Source organism: Dipteris shenzhenensis, chromosome 25 (genome assembly GCF_047967505.1).
Source record: "Dipteris shenzhenensis isolate YYH24624 ecotype China chromosome 25, Dip_SZ_1.0, whole genome shotgun sequence".
Lineage (NCBI taxonomy): Eukaryota > Viridiplantae > Streptophyta > Polypodiopsida > Gleicheniales > Dipteridaceae > Dipteris > Dipteris shenzhenensis.
Genome location: NC_141620.1, coordinates 6,243,212 through 6,265,124, shown reverse-complemented (window position 1 = coordinate 6,265,124; position 21,913 = coordinate 6,243,212). Strand labels below are relative to the sequence as shown.

The following is a 21,913-nucleotide window of genomic DNA, read 5'->3' as shown; positions in this document are numbered from 1 at the left end:
TCCTCTCTCTTATTTCATTGTTGCTTCTCTTGGACAGTTTTTATGGACATTGTTTTCATATGTTACAGGGTCTACTGTGGGTGCTACACCTAATGCTTTGAAGGGTCATGTTGGCTACTCCCGTGATGCGCCCCAGTCTAGTATAGTGAAACCTTTGGCTGTTGCAAGCACCGGGAAGAAGTCTCTTAAGAGGGTGTTTCATGCTGCAGCCAAATATGCATATGAGGAAGGTATGTTCCTTACGAGCAGCATTCCAAGCATTTTGATAATGTCGATGCTTTCCACAAACTGTATTGCAGGATATTTTTTTAGGAACCCCCGGTTGTTCACATATTGCAGCACCTACTGTGGTTGTGCATGGACGCTGTCTCTCTAGCTTACTGCACTAGGATGCAAGCTATACATGTTGAAGATGAAGCTTTTTATTGTGGTGTGCATCTGTAGGTGTAGTGAAGGTTACTTTTCTTTTATGTAGAGATATCCACAGAGAGTAAGCTTCCGTTTTTGGCAGAGCTATCTCCTGATAGCTGTAGCTATGTGAGTGATTGCAAACAGTTCATATACACTTTTCCAAATTCATTGCTGTTGTTGTCCTTGAAATCTATGAGAAATCAGTTCATCTCACTAGCTGCAAACAGTCCATCAATTATACCCTTTCCATAACTCATTGGTGCTTGTTTGTCATTACTGCTATTGTGCCCAAATACTATGCGAAAACACTACTGAGACGCACTCTATTTTTTTTTTACATGTTATCAACTGTGCTGACTTTATTTCATGTACTGTGTGATTGTGATGATTTAAACAGTGCCATAAATTCAAATTTGCATTTACATGGAAGGCAAACATATTTGACTCGACATTATATGCTTAGAAAATAAATTTGCGTTTCATATAATTTTCCATATTGATTTATTCTTGCTCCGTTTCCAGCGACAAGACAGACCTCACATCCATACACTAGCCTAAAAGGTGTCAATCCTATGGCTACCTTGTGAGCTATCCTTAGTGCCCAAAGTATTGAGTCTAAATGCTGATTCCAATCCTCTGGATGATCAATAATGGTTCTTCTGTAAACCTTTTTCATTAACTTGTTTGTACTCTCAGCCAAAACATTTGCTTGTGGGTAATATGCTGTAGACTTTTTGTGCATCATGTGCATTTTTGTCATCTTTCTCATTGTTTTGTTTATGAAATGAGTCCCTCTATCAGATACAATCTCAATTGGAACACCAAATCTGGTAACAATATTATGGTATAGAAAATGTGCAACTGTTCTAGCTTTACATGTTTTGAGTGCAACAGCCTCTACCCATTCTGTGCAATAATCTATAGCACCAAGTATATATTGATTATTGGAATATTTTGCTGGAGGCTTGATTGGATGGGTTGGTGTGGCATCCTGTCACTATCCACCATTGGTCCATCTCTTTGGCAAGGTAGGCATGATTTTGCATATTTGTGGGCATTCTTTAACACTGTGGGCCACCATAATCCAGCTTGCAAGATTTCCTTGCTTGTGATATCTCCTGAGAAGTGACCTCCTACTGTTCCTCCATGTGCTTTTGTTAATACAGCTTTTTGCTCATGGTCTCGGACACATCTCCTAATGACCTAATCAATGCCCCTTCTATACAGCACTCCAGCAATGATAAGAAAAGGTTTGCTTTGCAAGACTAACTTCTTTCTTTAATCTTGATTCATTGTTTCTGGGATTAGTCCATCAGTGAGAAAAAATAACATTTTATCATACCAGTTTGGTTGCTCATCAATTCGTACCATGAACAAATTTGCATTAGGAAGTTCATCTGGTATACCTGTTGAATGCTAGCCTGCTCAGATAATCTGCAATTGCATGCTATTTCCCTAGTCTATGGACAATTTTGTAGTCAAACTCTTGCAACAATAGCATCCATCTTGCTAATCTTCCTGTTAGATGTTGTTTGTTGACCAAGTAAATTAAAGCCTGGTGATCAACATGAAAATGTACTTTGTTAGCCAAAAGATAATATTTGAATTTATTCAAATACCAAGCGCTTCTCTTTCTGTTGTTGCATAGTTCTTTTCATGTTTTGTTAGGATTCTGCTTGCATAATATATAGATCTTGAGAGTGCTCTTTTCAATTGTGGCATCTTCTAATTAAACTTTCAACTATGAAGCAAGTTCTTTTTGCAATATGTCAAATTGCATTGAAGATCCTACAACAGAGGCAAAAATAAATACAGTTCTCTGCATGATTCTGTAAATACAACAGAATATTTTCACTCTGTTTCAACATTTCAGGTTACCAACGTACCAAGCATCTCCAAAGTACATACTCTATGTATATCACATAGCCAAGGACCTACAGATGAACGTCACTTACAAGGATTTAAGAGATTACAAGTGTTCAGTCTACAGCAAATCAAAGCAAAACTATCTCTAGTGACAAATGAAGAAAATAATGCAATATCAAAATTATTTCACACCGACAGATGGAAGAAATTAAGAGCAACAACTAAAGAGCACTATGCGAGGCAGCAGCAACAACAAATATTACTACAAAAGCAGCAGCAGCAACAACAGACATCTCTCTGCCACCCTGATAGAACAGCTCCAACATCAAGTGGTAGCCTACCCAGCAGGACACTCAAACCAACTACAAAGCAGCAAACTATCTAATCAGGTGCTTTTATTTTATCTTGGCAAACAAGGGGTTAATTATAATGTCATCACAGGAGAGTTGAAACATACACAAAACCTATATGTGATCAAAGCAGTAATCCGACAAGAGTCCGACTCCCTGGACAATGCAGTCTGACTAGTATCTAACACGCCTCCAACTAGGACATGCGCAGTCCGACTAGCGTTTGACAATACAACCGACTCAGTTGGGATATATCCGACTCGCGTCTGCTAGCGCTCTGCCACAATCTGTCTGGGCAAAGTCTGTTTGACCCTAAGGCAACATGTCACATCTGATTGACACATACGAGGTCCAACTCGTGTCTGCCCCTCTTTCAACTAAAGATGTGCACACTGCCAAACATCCCGACTTTGCCTCGACTCCAGTAAGTCAACCATCCACACCCCCGACTACTATCGCCCGCTGGCTATCCACTGTCAAGGAAATTTTATCCCCTCAGACACACAATTTGTGAGATTCATCGTACTCTTGCCTTAGAATGTGAGCATACGAACTCACCGCCCACACTATGTGGATAATTCCCCACTTTCATGCAAAGCTCTAGCCTCGGCACGGCCAATCATGGAAATTACACATGACACCGACGCAATCCTCACAAGGACTCTCATAATCCGATGATGGGAGGTCGATGCAACTCTCCCCCAATCACCGACTCTGACTGCTAGTCGACAACAAGCAAGCTCCACAAAGATCAACCAAAAAATGCCAGTTTTCGCAAGCTCCATGCCACACGAATTGGTACATATGGCACCAAAACGTAAATCCCGTCCCACAATCCCAATCTCTTTTTAGCCTCAATAGCCATCCCTCGACCTCCTCATCTCTACCGCCCTCCTCGACTCAAACATGGCTCCCAGGAAGAAGCCGATGACCCTCGCATGAAAGAGCCCATGCCAAAGCCCTGCTGTAGAGAAAACTATCATGGCAGAAGCGAATGAAGAGACAGAGAGCGACTATGAGATGCCATAGCTAGCACTGAAGAAGCAGATAATTATAGCTACCTTCCTCGGATTCAAAGTATCTCTCGACGTGTAGAAGAACCAAAAGTGGCTAAGAAGATTGGCTTGCTACACTATGCGACACTGCCCTGGGCGGCTTGGAAATCCTCACTCGATGCTCTCAAACAGTACGAGTATTTTCAAAAATCGGGAGCTAAGTTGATAGATACCTTGATGGTTACCCCTGAAGTCGTTGCTGAAGGTTTTAAATTACCGTTGATAAGAGAGGATGTAACATATCAAAAGGATATTGATCACGAGATGCAACAAGAGTTCGGTCCGCCTGAGACAACCAAAAATTACTTTGTTGTCAGTAATGTGCAAGACAGCAGGAGAAGGTAGCAGTTAATCTGGTATTTGGAAAGAATGCAATTGCTTGGTCAAAACCAATACCATGAGCTGTGACTCATATGCCTTGCTCAGAGCAATCGAAAAGGGGACCAGAATCAGTTGGGCTCATATCCCGCATTCCAGGGTCATGAGCGAAATGACTTAACGTCAACAAATGCACACTCGAAGATTTCGCCCACCATCATCGCTCTATTCGAGTTTGCAGCACAAAGTTCGACTGAGAAGCCTCATGTGAGTATCCAATATAGGGAGAACAAAAATGCGGCATAGCCCAGATACAAAGCAAGAGAGCAGGCACAGCCCGGATCCAGTAAAAGATGCCTTGGTACAAGATTTGGAGGCAGCCAACTATTCACATGAACGGAGCATGCAAGCGGTGTATGGAACATCACTTGCAGAATCGTTATGGGATACTCCCATTGCCAAAGAACCAGAGCTCCCAAGAAAATAACAAAAGCCAACAACAAGGAAGATTAAGCTAAATCCAAGAGCAAACATAGTAGCGAAACAGACATGGGTGCAGCTTGAAGATGACCTCCCAAGAATCCTACTCAATTCTTCTCCACATAGCCTGGTAGGTGGTTTCTCACCACTACGCAAACTTACTGTTCTTTCAGAGACCCCGATTTCATATGCACTGGCAAAGAGAACACATGAGGAGTTGTCAACAATGGAGGTAGACCATGCCTTAATCACAATGAAAGACTACTGTGATCAATAAAGAAAAAAGAACCGGGAATTGCAAAAGCAAGTACAAGAGTTATAGAGAGAAAAAGAGGCAGCAAAGAGTTTACTTCTCAAATAGACAGAACTTAAGCAAGCGCTGGCTAATGCACATGCAGAGGTTGCCGAGATGGCTAAAGAGTACAACAACTCCAAGGAACAGCAAAACAGATACATAGCAAAATCGACAGGGCAGGTCAAAGTACAATAAGAATGCATGCCCACTATCAAAGCATGGCTGTAAGAAATGAAGGATGAGTTTTTTATTCAACTTGACAAAATGGGCGTTGATCAGAGAGAAGTACAAATTGAGAATACACTCCTGAAAGACCACATTTATGTGCTTGAAAATGTTAAAGTACAACTCAGGGCAATGGCAGCAGAAGTAGACAGTGTGCATATGACAACAGCAGATATCACTGAAATGAAGAATCAGCTCAACAGAACTTCATAGGAAGCATATGCCAATCTTAACATCAGGTTTTTGCAATTGCTACATGCCCATATCAAGCATTTGCTTCAGCTGCTTACACATATGAGGCTGTGGCACATGAGCTAAAGGATCTCAAGAGACGAGTGAAGGCAAGAACTAAAAGACAAATGCCATTTGAGCGGAATTTTTCCATACTAGGAGAAGAACCTACTAACACCTCAGAAACTCCTATAGTGCATGCAGAAGAAGTTAATCAGTATGCCCAGGTAGAAACAAAGATGCTTGCATTATTTGGCAAATGCTGATGCTGTGCATAGCCCAACTCAATCATGGTGTGCTAGTCCACCTAAGACTACAGAGAAGTAGCAGAATATACAATAGGTGCAGAGCAACATGACATAGAGGAAGACCAGCCCACAGCTGACCCTATTGTCAATCAGAGTACAAAAATTGACCTGGCAGTGACACACAGTTTCAAGCTTGATTCGAAGGATTATTTCCAGCAAAGGGTTCGAGTTTCCAACTTTTTGAGAAAAAGTCTTTCCACCAGAAGTGCCAGGTGTTGAATACTTAGTATCCACCTACGTGGCCAATAACCTAGGGTCAGCATAGGTTAGGATAAGTCAGTCCCATGGCAAAAGGCGGTTATTAAGCATGTAGTGGATACCACTGTCTATAACTGATAAGTAGTGGGCTAATGCAATAGTATGATGTTTTGTAACAAGGGCTGTTACTAAAAGATATACCTGACTATAGACTTATAATAGTCGGAAGGGATGTGGACAGCTATAAAAGTCATGTAACAACCCATTTTGAGGATGAGTTGTTGTTTATCTTTGCTGAAGCATAATACAAAATAGCCGTTTTGCAAATTCACGAGTTCTCTGCTGTTCTTTTATCGTTTAATTCAGTTTACATGCAATCCGACTCGTGTCAGTCTCTTGTCCAACTCCTTGCACCTGTTACATTTGAGTTGATGTGTGTTTTGTGTATTCATTAGTTGAATGCACTCTGAACAATCCACACATCAAAAGCTTGCTTTCTTTTACTTCCACTTTCATGCTATTGAGGTGTCTTTGATTATGGTCACACTGCAAGTGGTGATCTATCCATTACCTTTGAAAGAGATACTTGCTGTTGCTTGAATTCTAATCACAAGTATGCTTATAACAAACAAAATCTACTTGCACTGCCAAACATCTCATACAAATAGCATTTACTGTTATGCTGAGAACTCATTATCCTCTGTTATACACCAATTCTAAAGTGTGGTAATGAGGGATACTGTTACTTACGCAAATGTGAGAGACATTAACATTTACTAAATGGATATTTTTTAGCATATAAATGGATATGACATAGGTAAAAGCAAAGAATTTCTTTGCAGAAATCCAAACAACATAGACATCATTAAGCCCATTTCCCTTTGGTTGAAAATCTATCATATGCAGAGTTGATAGATACACTATTGATATCCATAACAAAGTCTACAATGATTCACATGTCCCCATGGTATTTGTTGGCAAGGAATTTCCAAAAGATGGAGTATAATCAAGTCAGGAAGAGCATGTGTCATTCTATGTACAAAATGGGGCATCCTCAAGGCTACTAATCCATATCCAAATCACAAAGTCATCATCATTGATGAGACAACACAACCACCACCATCCATCTTCCCATTGTTTTCTTCCACTCGTAAAAGGAAGTACACAACTTGGACAAGGGAAGACGAGCATGAATTTTCTCTTTTTATGTCCAACTTTCAAAAACAATCTTCAGTAAAGGATGTTGCCACATCCTTCATATGCGCAAGCCATCAAGCTGCAAGCAAGTTCAAGGTAGATGAGGTAGTGACAAAGATCTATCGTATTCATAAGCAACAATGCAATTCAACACATCAATCAATAATTGTCAATCTTTAAATGCCATGCTACAGCAACGAAAACTGCACAATATTAATGTGCAAGCACATGCAAACCCCATTGAACGAAACAAGTCTACTAGAAAGAGAAAGCGGGGAAAAAATCGACTCTCAAATGAGGAGCTGTATCAGCAAAAAATAAGAGATACTCCCCAATATAATTTCGATTGTCACGGCATTTTAATGTTTGCAAGAAAGCTAAGAACACTCAACAAGAAGAACAATCTCTTTGTTCAAGAACAAGAGATACTTTTTCCAAACACTGTTGATAAAGGGACGCGCTTTTGTGTAACTCATGCTATGCAAATAGGGAAAAGACAACTTCCTAAATTTCGAGCAAAGAACATGATGCTCAATGTACCAACACAATTCACTTCTGCTCTAAATGACATTGAGGCACGCCTCATTTCAATCAGAATACCATTCTCACAAATTAGGCAACTATCATATGATGGGCAATTTGGAATAAGAGGCAGTGTTATGAACGTCTTCGCAAGCAAAAAGCCCAAACTATTCTGCCGTGCTTTATTGATGACATTGTGACAGTTATGGTGTCACTGAAACGCAAGCTCGAATTCAATCACAGCTACATGTTTGACCTCGTACGACCAACTCTCACAATCAAGGCTCTGAATGAGTTGATCACCATGCCACTGTATAAGGAAAGTAAAGTGCAAGTTAACACTTTATGGGCAAGCCACATTGAAACTCTTGCATGCGCAACCACAGACGCAGACGACCCTAAACAAAATGTTGAAGATGACTGCGCCGACGATGAAGTAAATACATACACATTTGTCCATGGTATTTACACTACACGGCAAGTAATTGACTTTGAAGACCACATAGTGAACGTTGCTCCATGAGAAGGCTTCTCGCCATTTTAAGCATTCTAAAAGACGAGAACTCAGAGGAACTTGCTTTTCCAACTTTGTTTTTTGGGCACAAAAGAAATTATGTATTACCATGTACAACAACATACCAGATGATAGCACAATGGGAACTCAAGAACAAGGACTGAAGATTTGCACTATCAATAGAGAACTTGCTTTTCAAAACAATGACGATCATGGTAAAGCAAGTTGTTTCATCAACGTGGGTACGTATGCGAAAGGGACAGTTGAGAGGAAGAATCCTTTGGGTTGCAAATGCCACAGTCGACACAAACATTGAGAAGTTATTGCTATTAAACATTGGCTTCAAAGATTTTGTCTCATTAAGAACATCTATCGATTACAAAAACTAGCTTAAGAAGAACTTTTTTGCAATGCTAAGGCAGTTGGGCGCACCAACCTTCTTTGTCACACTATCAGCAGTAGCAGCTGAGCGCTTATGGGAACCACTTGTCGAATGTTTGAGCAAAGTAGGCAAACAAACATGCAATGAACAAGACATGTCATCCAACTCTCGCGTGCATGAGTTAATCCAATCGAATCCTATGACAACGGCTCAATACTATGTGCACAAATTCAAAGCTTTAAAGCAATTGCTTTTGAGAGATGACACAATTGTTGGTCAAGTGGATGATTACTTCTTTGTAACATAATTTCAAAATAGAGGGAGCCAACATGACCACGGGTTGTTATGGATCAGGGATGCTCCAGCCCTTACAAAATCATTAGACAAAAATTGTAAATTTCATTGATAAGTACATCACAACAGATATCACATAGCTACAACTGGAGGAAAAGGAAATTTAGGTGCATAAGCATCGTAAAACATGCTGTAGAACATGAAAACGATGCAGATTTGCATTTCCAAGACCACCAATGCGGGAGACAATGGTTTTATTTCCATTGCAGGATGAGGAGCAGCAACAAGTGAATACTAAAGATACAAAGCACATAATCAAAATGTCGGAAGAAACTAAGATTGACAATATGGACTACGACGCATTTCTTAATCATATAGGAATAGTAGAAAAAGAATACATGATTTCATTGCAATCTATGCTTTCACAGCCCACTGTTTTTTTGAAAAGGCAACCAAAAGACATTTATACAAACAATTTCAACCCAAAGTTGTCAAAGCTTTGGAGAGCAAACACAGACATACAATTCATCGTCAACCCACATGGAGCAGCATCATATTGCACATCCTATATGGCAAAGTCAGACAAAGCGACAGTGGAGGCAATCAATCAAGCAATAGATCAGTGCACAAGAGACGGAGTGCCAGCAAACGAAAGAGTGAGAAAAATGGGGTATGCAATATTAAACACACAACACATTAGTGCAACATTGGAAGACATTTTCCTAGCACAATTTGCAAGCTAATACACATGCACTACAAGCAAAGAAAAGAAGAGAAAAAGACCAAAGGAAAAATACGCAGCGCATGAGCAAATAATAGAGGAAAACAAAGGTCAATATCAAAATACAATACATCCCATTGAAGAACGTCTAGCACCCGAGAATCAATATTCATCATCCACATCTTCTGCGGGCTCATGGTATGAGCATGAGCAATAAGACCTCTAGCTCGACATTCCCATTACCTCGAAAGACAAGAAATTCAAAGTAACACCTACACAATCAACAGAACTAATGCCAAATAAAGAATACCAAAGGCTTTTCAGGAACCTAAATGACAAACGACGACTCATAGTGAAGGACATACTCCTAAAGAAAAGAAAGAATCTAGCTAAACCAATACATCTATTCCTTTTTGGCAATGCAAGAACTGACAAAACATATGTGATGCTCCTAATTGTACAAGCACTCCTCCAGCAATACTCACATAGAGACACAAGGGATGTAGCAAATCAAAGAGCACTGCTTCTAGTCTACACTGGCAAAGCAGCAAGAAACATTGGGGGAAATACAATACACACGGCCTTGCATTTGCCACTAATCCTGGCAAACTACATAGGTCTGGCCCCAGAGAAGCTACAAACACTATCCATACTATATGAAAACCTAGACCTCATAGTAATAGATGAAATTTCCCTGGTGGGGCATGCAACATTCGCAATAGTAGACATGCGAATGCGAGAGATAAAGCACAACCACAACGAGGCATTTGGGGGTGTTGACGTGCTCGTATGTGGCGACCTTTGCCAAGCTAGCCCAACTAGATCTTCAATGAGAACGACAAGCAAACAAGCATCTCAACTAATGTATGGAAAACAAAAATCAAGTACTTCAAGCTGGATAAACCATTGAGACAAAAAAACAGTCAATACTTAGACATCATCAACAAAATAAGAGTCGGCATACACACAAAAGAAGACATTGAAACACTCAACAAACTATACAATAGATAACCTCTACAACAAGAACACATTCCACACCTTTTCTACACAAACGCTCTAAAAGACAAACACAACAATGACATCTTCACATTACTACAAGGACAACCTCATATCATACAGGCAAAAGACCAAAGGAAGAGAAGCTACAAGAAGTCAACCAAGATACCAGCGGACCCAAAATGTACAGGAGGGCTACACTATGAATAGATATTGAAAGTTGGAATGATTGTTGAAGTTTGTCTAGGAAACTTAGACATTGGTAATGGCCTGGTTAATGGCATAGACAGCTTATTCATGGGGTCAAACATAAGCCAAACAAAAAGAGTTCTCTGGATACAATTCAAAAACAAGAATGTCGGGAGAAACACTAGGTATACAAACAAAATTCTATATGACAAAGGGACACCTACAAGATGGACACCCATACTTCCTATACAAAGAGAATTTCAAATAGGGAAAAACCAACTTAATACAATCATAAGAACACAATTTCCAATCCAACCAGCGTCTGCACGTACAGTACATCGATCACAGGGGCTCACCATGGATTCATTATAGCATTTGATCCAGCTAACATAAGAACACACAGCCTTGTATACACAGTGCTGTCGCAAATACGCTCACCAGAAAACCTCTACTTGCTAAAAAAGCTTGAAGCAAAACACATAAGGGTGGACAAAAAGGTACTAGAAGAAATACAGTGACTATAGGAAACGTGCACATGGGCACTAGATCAAAAAAACATACAATCAATTGGCAAAAAAGGAATAACAATCCAATCAATTAACACTTTCTCAGCCATCGAACATGAAGAAGACATCATGACAATAAGAGCCATCAAACAAACAGACATCATGTGCTTCTAGGAAACACGAATGAAAGAGAATAAAAAACTATCCATTAGGGATTCAAAGCAATAACAGGAGAAGATGTGGCCTTGAGATTGCAACATACTATAAGCAAACACTAAACATCGAAGAGGTACATTACGAGAACACAAACGGTGCCCAATCATTGCTCACTAAAATCATAACAAACAATAAACCAAGATTGGCTATAATCAATGTATACAAGTCGCCAACAACAACAACAGAAAGCTTGATCAAAAACATTTAAAAACAAGTGGAGAAATTTTTTAAAAAAAAACATACATAGTCAGTGACTTTAACATCAACTACAAGTAAAGACAAAACAAACAAAACAATTGCAAGAATTCATGGATGAAAACAGCATGAAACAAATAATTACGAAACCGACAACAGTATATGGATCACTTCTCAACCATAATGATGAATCCGAACAATAAAATTTTGGTACAACAATCACTTATTGGTCTGACCATTCCTTTACATTTGTTATAACTTCAACAACATGAGGGCAGGCCTCTTGAATGGAATTCAGCTTGTTCTTACATAGATAAAGCAAACTAACAATTTGTCCTAGTTCTAATAAAGAATCTTTCTAATGACTAAAATCTATGAATGGCTTCATAGTGTATTTATAATGGAACATCACATTAAGGACACTATGAGCTAGTATTACATAAAACATTAGTAATCTCTTGTGGAAACATAATCAAATGAAAAGATTGTGTCCTACAATCTTGAGATATCTTATCCATTCAAGGGGGTAGGAGATACTATTTCAAAGAAGTGCATACATATTTCGCTCATGTGCATTTCACAAAAGGATAAGTCCAGCTGTCAAGGCTTACATCCATAAACGAGGAATTTCAAAAATTATATTATTTACACTTAATGTTCATAACAACACTTTTTGTGTATCTTATTAAAAGTCATGTAAATTGGCACAGAAGGTCTTGCTTGTTCCCATGGTAGTTTCAACCCTTGAGATAATGTGTCGTCAGCAAGATGTGAGCAAGTTATAGGCAACGGTATATGCTACAAAATCAATGCAATGAACAGAATAGCATTACATAAATGTCATCACATTAAAGTTCAAAACTTAGGTATATTTTAAGGTAATTCTATGCAATGACATTTTCTACTAATTTGCTCTAACAATGAGCTATTGAAGCACAAATACAACCACCCCTTTTATCATAGTACGTAAGTCTGCCATAGATTTTGGGATGTTGGGGAGTCCAAAAGCATGAGCAAGAGTTTTCCTCAGTCCTAAGAGCTCATTGAATCCATTTACACTCTAAAGCTTTTATTCTAGGTGTTTGTAGTCAATGAAAAATCGTCATTGACACCAATCCCATCCCAATGTAAAGTGTATCATGCATATGTGGCCATGCATATGTCATGTCCATTTGTGTTGTGTCCTATATATAACTAGCACCCATAAGGCATATAAGATCTGACCATCATCGCTATTATTGCATCTTGAAAGTTGTTATATTAACATATTTATACACGTCTCATTTTATCAAGCAAGTCACTCGTCTCAGCAACTCTTGCAACTTCCAATAGGAGGTACAACACTGCTTTGTATTTGAAATTTACCAAAGGAGAGATGGCAAAGATGCCTCGGATGTGAGGATTCTTCATTCTACAGGTGGCATAGTGCATAGAGAAAGGAAGCAAGAGAGTGTGACAGCGAGGGAGTTTCAAGGCAGCAGGGCATGAAGGAGATTAGGGAGCTGGCATGCAAGAGAGGGAGAGGGAGAGATATAAAGAGAGAGAGGGGGAGAGAGAGTTAGAGAGAGAGAGAGAGAGAGCTTTGAAGAACTCAAAGAGGGATGTGAGCTTGGTTGCATGAGGTGTAGAGCATGAGCACGAATGCACGTGCACGAGAAAGAGAGAGAGAGACACACAGAGAGAGAGAGAGAGAGAGAGAGAGAGAGAGAGAGAGAGAGAATGTATAATATTCAGTGTGACAAGAAGGGCTACTGCATCACTTTATGGCTATTGTTGTCAAACTTTGGCAGAGCTTCAAGAACCCATCATGGAGGTTTCTCCCTCATTATGTTCCAATTAGTTATTTATTAGATAACTATTTGTTTGTCACCACACCAAAAAATTTCATTAGAATGCATAGAAATTGTGTGTGTGTGTGTGTGCGTGTGCATGCGTATGTTGTGTGCATGTGTGCATGCATGCATGCACACGCACATGCACGTGCGTGTGTGTGCATGTGTGTGTGCATATGAGTGTGCATGTACATGTCTGTAGTGCATGTGCATGTGTGTGTGTGCGCGTGTGTGTGGGGGGGTGGGTGGGTCAGTGGGTGGTTATGGGTGTGTGTGTGCATGTGTGTGTGTGTGTGTGTGTGTGTGTGTGTGTGTGTGTGTGTGTGTGTGTGTGTGTTTAGATTTAATAATCCCATCAATAAATGAACCATACAATTAATTCAATCATCTGGATAATTGTAAAACTGTTCACTGGTTGGAAAAAATAAATAAATGAAACTAAATTCAAGTAACCTTTAACAATATTTCAATCCAAAACATTTTTTTTAAGAAAATGGGAGGATTGGCAAAATAATTTTTCTTTATATTGAGTTTGCAAACTTTAAGCAGAGAATTAGTACAAAAATGTCGAATCCGTCTGATAGTCTAGGCTCCTAGGTCAGGGTCCACTTACCTGCCATCATCCAGACAAAACAATGTGTTAGAACATCAAAGTTTTGTGAGGGAAGATAGGTAACGCCTGTAAACCCCAGCTTGTTATCATTTATACCACAAAACAAGACACCTATCAAGATTATACAATGATAAAACAAGAAAGGGCATAAAAAATTAAAATTGTCAAGGGAGGATCTCGCACCCATACAAGAGATAATTAGAATCTTTTTGTTTCAAAAAGAAATATACAAGGGGGGTACTCCACACCCTTATGAATAAAAGAAAAATATTAATGGAACTTATTATAAATAGAGCGGTAGTCCACACCCATAATGCAAAAAATAAATAAATAAATAAATAAATATATATATATATAATAAAATGGAATATTAAGAAAAATATTTATTATTACTCATCAAAGGAAATAAATTACATAACAATGAATTAAGGGTGTGAGTGTGTGTGTAAAAAATGCTCAAATTATAAGCAAAACATGAATGCAACAAATCTAGCTATAACTGAATGCAAGGGAAGATAATCTAATGAGCTAATCAATCCAGACAAAGAATGAATTTAATCATAAAGAGACATTTTATACATAAATAGTAAATTCATAAGGAAAAATAAACTCTCATGAAACAAGAGCAAGAGACCACTAAAAGTTTAATAACTATGTATATCAATAAATAACTTTCTCTAAATCTATATATATATGTATATATATATATATGCATATAAAGATAGATATATATATATATATATATATATATATATATATATATATATATATATATACATACATATAAACATAGAAATATATAAAAGCATTTAAACATAGAAATTATTATAATAGGTTAAATATATAAAGAAGCAAAAGTGAAAGCTCGCAATTTTTCAAGTACCAAGGGAGTTTAATGGTTTAATAGAAGGATATTAAGCATCAAAGAAAATTAAAAGAGTTGACTACTTAAGAGAACATTTACGATAAGGTTTTTTTAAAGCAAGATAAGTGTCTAAAGCAAAAAAAACCCCAATGATTACCGCCTCATCACACGACATTAGAACACAATCTTGGAGGGAAGTGCATGCCAACTATGGAGTCGCAAAGGTAGCAAAAAGCACATAAAGGAACCTCTAGCTTGATAGAGAGGCTCGTAGAGTAGCAATCAGCCAACAACTAACCACCAACAACTAACCAAGAAGACTATGGGAGAATAATGGGCTTGTGTGCTTGAATTTTGCCGTGTATCAAACTATGCCAAGAAGAAGAACACATCCCCACAACGGCCATAAAAGGGAAAAGCGAGCAAGCTGAGTGCAAGAAGTCACCCATGAGTACACCAGTTGAGCAGAGCTACTGCAAGGACGCAGGAATAAAGGGAGTGTAATAAGTAGCCAACTAGAGAAAATGACGGTTGGTGGAAGAAGCAAGCTGGAGCCAAGAGAGAGAAGAGAGAAAAGACACTAGGTCCGGTTGGTAGCTTAGAAGAAAAGGCACCATGGAGCAGAATAACAACAAAGAGGACACGACGATGAGCAAAGTCAAAAAAGGGTCAACTTGCATGCGTTACATCACGATGTGCAAGCGTTACAAGAAGGTCATCCTGCGAGGAAGTGGGTGGTGAAGCCGTTAAGGTTTATAGTTTCAAGTAAAGGGAGTTAAGGGGTTTAGTAGTATAGGTTAGGAATAAGGGGTTCTTTTTCCACTTAGATAGAAGGGTAGGTTGGGTATCTCTAAGAGACACTTGTGTGTATGCTTGTTGTGTGAGTTTGCATGTGCCTAAGCGTGAGTGTATGTTTGTGTATATGTTGTGTGCATGGGTGTTTATGGGTCATAAGTCTACATGTGTGTGAACGTATAAGCATGTAGATGAAAAAAAGAAAAGAAAGATTTGAGAAGTATCTATGTTTATAAAATCCTATGTATATGTATATCTATATAGGTGAATAGAGAGAGAGATAAAGAGAGAAATATAAATAGAAGCATATATATATATATATATATATTTCTCAAGAGAGATGGAGAGGGGGAGGAGGGGGATATTTTTAATAATAACACATAATTTTTTAACAATAGTTCCAACTAGGTCATTTTGTGTCTTTTTTAAATCCAAGGCGTACATAATTATAAAGTGCAAGGGGATGAGTGTGCTTGTGTGAGTGTGCTAGCAACCTTAGAGAGTCAAATAGTCACTAGTCCATGTAAAGTCTACAATGAATGCCAGAGTAGTGAGTAGATAGTCATAAGTTGATACGAATAGTTAGAATAAAAAGAGGGAGATTAAATATATATTCTCACATTTCCTAATCACTCTCTTGGCTTGTATATGATTGAGCAAAGGACTTATCTTAGTTTTATAGAGCTCTTTATATATATTTCTTGTTTATCCTTCTCAATCCACATCTAATGTGAGTCATAATCTATCTTAGGATTATACTGATGTCTCCAGGACATTCCTAAGATGATATCAACTCCTTGTAACGGTGCTACTAGAAAGTCTCTTTTATCTTTGTAGGGTTAGATTGAAATATCTAGATCCTTGACTTCTCTAGTGTAGTTATACTTCATTTTGGTGAAAGCAGCTTTAACTTTATAGTAAGATGGGGATGACTCTAGATTTAGCTTTGCCAAAGCTCTTTCTGAGATAAAATCATGTGTGCTTCTGTCGTCATGTAGAATAAAGAGCACGATAATTATACTTACCTTTGGCATGGCTTGGTGTCGTGTCACCCTCTTGCTTGGCTACTTTGTCCTTAATCATATGTACTTTTGCCATTGGAGTCTTCTTTCTCTCTAGACATTCAATTGTTCTATGTCCCACCTTATTTCCTTATTGCACTTGTAGCACCTTATTTCCTTCTTCTAGAAATTTACACCATTCAGCTTCAAAGGAGAATCTATTTTCTATGGAATAAAACCAGATTTAGATTTGAAGAAAGGCTTTTTGTCAAACTTCCTATTTTTATGGAAGGGGATAGCTTGATCCAAGCGCTTCCCTTCTTTTGGCATTCCATTCTCCCTCTCACAATTCATTGCAAGTGAAATGGCAGAGTTTAGTGAACGAGGACGGAGCATATTGATCAAGAAAGGAAAAGTATGGAAAAGGATGGATGAGAGGGAAAGTATGGAAAATGAGGGATCAAGAATACACTACGCATCTTTTGTATTCATGGCTCTAAGCATAATGCAATATTTATAAATACTTTAGGTGTGGAAGTGAGACCACACACCTAGGGGGAGGGGATTGTACCCAATGCTTGTCTCTTGTCTTCCTCTTATTCATGGATTTTTATCTCTATTGAATTGATGCTATTGTTAGATATCAATGGTCCACTCTCGTGTAACTACGCGGGAACCAGCTAACTCTACTTGTAAGCCCCCATATGAGGAGAAGGCATTTGAGTAGCTCAGTTATCCGGTAGGTCCTGGTTTAGACACCAGATGGGGGCCATGTGTGGCCTGATGGCTAGACGGCTTCAGATAGAGTTGGCACACTACCAACTAGGCTACATGCAAGTGCGGGAAGGCATCCCTTGACTGACCGCACTGAGGGTAGACGTAGCATTTACCGAGGCAGTCCACTCTTGGGTTGCAGGGCCCGTTTGGAGCCTCAAATGATCTCGGATTTCTCTGGGCCAAACGAACGCCGTAGGTTAGTTGCTCTATTTTGCGCACCAGTTCTATCGTATGGTCGGTGGGCAATTTCGGGACCGACCGATTGTTTTGGGTGGACTTGGTCGGTCACCCAATTGAGCCTAACCGACTACGACTGGTGGCTATATAAGAGCAAGCCCGTGAAGCCCATTTTATCACTGGCTACAACAACCCTGATTCCTTAGCATCCAGCCTCCGTCTTCTACTGTTTCCAGCTTGCCATCGAAGCTTCTTTCACAGGAGCGCACGGTTGGGAGGCAGTACCATCTATTATATCAGTTCTATAGTAATCAAATTTTTTGATTCTCCATACTATTTGGTTCTCTCTCTTGTGTACTAGATCCTGTTATCTGTTGAGCATAGACGTTGTATTATTTTCTTACATGGTATCACAGCCAGACTCTAGCAAGAAGATTTGGTAGTGTGTTTCTATTTGCGAGCAGATTGTGAGAGATGGCCCAGCCCGCAAGACTGCGAATCCCACCGTTCAGCGAAAGCGAAAAGTTGGACGGCTCTAACTATCCTCTCTGGAAGTTCAAGATGAAGACCATCCTAAGCGCATACGAGCTTTGGGACACTGCTACTGGGGTGGACGTGAGGCCGGTTGTGAGACCGGATCTAGCCAATACAAGACAACAGATAGTACTAACTGCGGATGAGATTCTCGCATAGATAAGAAGAAATGCAGATGTGCTGTGTTCTATTGTTTACAGTGTTAGTGATTCCATCATGGTGTTAATTCAACATGTCACCATAGCAGAGAGGCATGGACTGTCTTGAAAAATCAGTATGAGACCATGAATCAGACGCGGATTCAGAATCTAGAGACTCGACTCATGAACGAGAAGTTGTCTGAGTCTGAAGCGGCAGAGAAGTTCATCACTAGGGTAAAGAATCTACGTGATCAGATGACTGCAATTGGCATCACCATTGCTAGTGAGAATCTAGCATGGTGCATACAGATTCTTCCACCAAAGTACGACAGTCTTGTTATGGCGCTGAATACGTAGAATAGAAATCTGCCCCTCAACTTTGAGGATTTCAGCGCGATGCTTCTGGAGGAGATGCATCAAAAAATGAGGACTAGAGAAGATTCGGCTTTCTGGACTAGATCAAAGAAAGGTAAGGGTAAGGACTCTAGTAACCCATCTTCTTCTGATTATAAAAAGAGAAAGAAGAAGATCAAGTGCTTCTATTGCAACAAGGCAGGGCACAAGCAGAATGAGTGCCGGAAGAAGATTACAGATGAGAAGAACGAAGTAAAGAAAGAGTCCAGCAACAGCGCATAGGTAGTACCAATAGAGCTGTTCGTCACAATTGAGGAGATTTGCACGGAGGTAGTTCATGTACCTGCAGATGAACCATGGATCATTGACAGTGGTGCATCACGCCACATGACCAGTCGGAAGGATTGGTATACCTCTCTACAGCTAGTAGGGCATGACATCATGGTAGCAGTCAGCAATGATTCAAAATGTCTAGCAAAAGGAAAAGGTACGATTGCTCTCAAGTCAGATGGAGTTGTAAAATAGTTGTCCAATGTTCTTTATGTGCCAGATATCAAGAGGAACTTGTTGTCCGTTTCTGCGATCACGGATCGGGACCTCAAAGTTCACTTCGATAAGAATGGCGAACAAATTATGGATCTTCAAGGGAAGGTCATTGGTAAAGGTACACGGTGCAACAACATCTACAAACTCTCAACTTTCAGTGCTCGAGCTGATGTGAAGAACACTAAGCTGTGGCATGAGAGGTTTGGTCATCTAAACCTTAGTTCTTTGAAGGAAATGCATAAAACTAGAATGATTGCAGACCTACCAGAAATTTCAAGTTTGCCCGATGTATGTGAAGCTTGCATAATGGGCAAGCAGCATCAGCATCCCTCTCCTAAAGAGGCTGGCAGGGCAAAGGCTCCTCTAGAGCTCATTCACACGGACCTCTATGGAAAGATGGAGATGGAAGCTTTGGGTGGTTCCTACTACTTCATGACACTAATCGACGACTACAATAGAAGGATATGGATATACTTCCTGAAGACTAAAGACAAGGAATGGCATGTAATGGTCGAGAAAGAAACGGGGAGGAAGGTGAAGAAATTGAGATCAGACAGAGGTGGAGAGTTCACATCAACTGAATTCGAGAGTTGCTGCAAAAGTCATGGGATCAAGAAGGCAGAAACCCCCGCCACATACATCACAGCAAAATGGAGTAGCAGAACGCAAGATGCGCATCATCTACGAAATGGGCAGGAGTATGATGAAAGAGAAAAATTTGCCGAAGACTTTCTGGGCTGAAGCATGTAACACTATAGTTTACATTCTGAATCGTAGCTACACGAAGGCTATGAACGGGATGACTCCATTGCCGGCCTTTTCTGGTAAGAAACCTTCAACTGCACATTTCAAAGTTTTTGGATGTGACTCTTTTGTGCATGTCCCTGATACTATCAGGACCAAATGGGAATCAAAGAGCCGGAAGTGTATTTTCTTGGGCTACAGTGAAGAGGCAAAGGGTTACCATCTCCATAACCCTGTTACTAAGAAGGTAATTATAAGTCGCGATGTGGTCTTCTCAAAACAGCCGCATCAATTGGAGGAGGATGCTTCCTTCCCAGACAACCAGGACCAGGATATCCATCCAGTACCACCACCAATAGCAGACCGAACTCCCCCAACGGTGCTTGGGAAGATTCAAGACAAAGAAGATGAAGAAGAGCCTGTAGAACCACAACGGCAATGACCATTCCCGAAGTGGGTAAAGCAACTTTTGGACGGCAGAGAACCTCCAGCCATTGAGGAGGAACCATCCGAACACCATCGGTCCAAGAGATTAGAGGAGCAAAGAAGGGCATAGGAACACTTGGTCAACTACGCATTGATGATAGAGGTGATCCATGCTAAAGAACCCGTGTCTTGAAGAGGCACAGGGCGATGATAAGTGGATGGAGGCTATGCAATCAGAGTATGGCTCCATAATGAAGAACAACACTTGGGACCTTGTGGATCGACCACCAAAACGCAAGGTAATTGGAACCAAGTGGGTGTATAAGGCCAAGTACAAGTCCGACGGCACATTGGATAAGTACAAGGCTCGGCTCATGGTAAAAGGATTTGCACAAGTACATGGTTTTGATTATCAAGATACTTTTTCTCCCACAGCTCGACTAACCACAATTCGCAGTGTTTTGGCTTTAGCTACCCACGGAAGTTGGCCCATGTTTTAGATGGATGTGAAATCCGCCTTTTTGAATGGAGATCTCAAGGAGGAGGTATACGTGAAACAACCACCAGGTTTTGAGATCCCTGGTTCAGAAGGTAAAGTCTGCAAACTAAAGAAGGCACTTTACCGGCTGAAACAGGCCCCACGAGCGTGGTACTAGCGAATTGATGCCTTCTTTCTACAAAATGGGTTTAGGAGGAGCCCATCAGATGCAAACTTATATATCTTCAGAGAAGGAGGCAGGTGTATGATCCCATGGTCCTTTATGTGGATGACCTTGTCATAACAAGGAACCATGAAGAGAAGATCTCATAGACAAAGCATTTGCTAGGAAGAGAGTTTGAAATGACAGACCTTGGACTGATGCATTTCTGTTTGGCGATTGAAGTTTGGCAGGAGCCGAAACAAATCTTCATTTCACAGAGCTGAAGTATGCTGGAGAGATACTGAAGGCATTTGGCATGGCTTAGTGCAAGACAGTTGGTACCCCTATGGAGGTTGACATGAAGCTCTCAAACGAGGATTCATCACCATTGGTGGATGAAGCAAAGTATAGAAGGCTTGTGGGCAGCTTGATTTACCTGTGCAACACACAGCCGGACATCAGTTTTGCGACTGGTGTACTAAGCAGGTTTTCCAATAAGCCCCAGGAGAACCATTGGAGGGCAGGGATGTGGGTGCTGAAATACATCAAAGGCACACTTGATTATGGCATCACCTATACCAAGGGCAACATCTTGACCGGATTCTGTGACTCAGATGGGGCAGGAGACATGGACAGCAGGAGATCAATGATAGGTTATTGTTTCTCACTTGGATCTGGAGTTGTGTCATGGGTCAACAAGAAGCAACCCACAGTTGCTCTTTCTTCTATCGAGGCCACGAGTACAAATCTGCATGCTTTGCTTCTTGCGAGGTAGTGTGGTTGAGAAGGATTTTGGGGGACACGGGTGTAGTGCAGAACAAGCCTACACAGTTATCATGTTACAATCAGAGTTGCATGGCGATTGCAAAGAACCTGGTGTTCCATGCTCGCACAAAACACATTGAGATTCAATATCACTTTGTACGCGAGATCATCATGGATGGAGAGGTCGACTTGGTGTACTATGCAACTACAAAGAATGCTGCGGACATCTTCACG

The 21,913-nt window shown here is 40.1% G+C and overlaps 1 protein-coding gene across 1 annotated transcript in view; it reads left to right on the top strand.

Annotated features, from left to right (window-relative positions):
* Positions 1–3,859: 3,859 nt before the first annotated feature.
* The window catches only part of LOC147885371 (pentatricopeptide repeat-containing protein At2g33680-like), a 30,803-nt gene continuing 12,749 nt past the window's right edge, over positions 3,860–21,913 (top strand). The window contains exons 1-2 of the mRNA XM_087397015.1: positions 3,860–3,994; positions 4,109–4,267. Coding sequence (XP_087253141.1) covers positions 3,860–3,994; positions 4,109–4,267 — 294 coding nt within the window. The remainder of the gene's footprint in view (positions 3,995–4,108; positions 4,268–21,913) is intronic.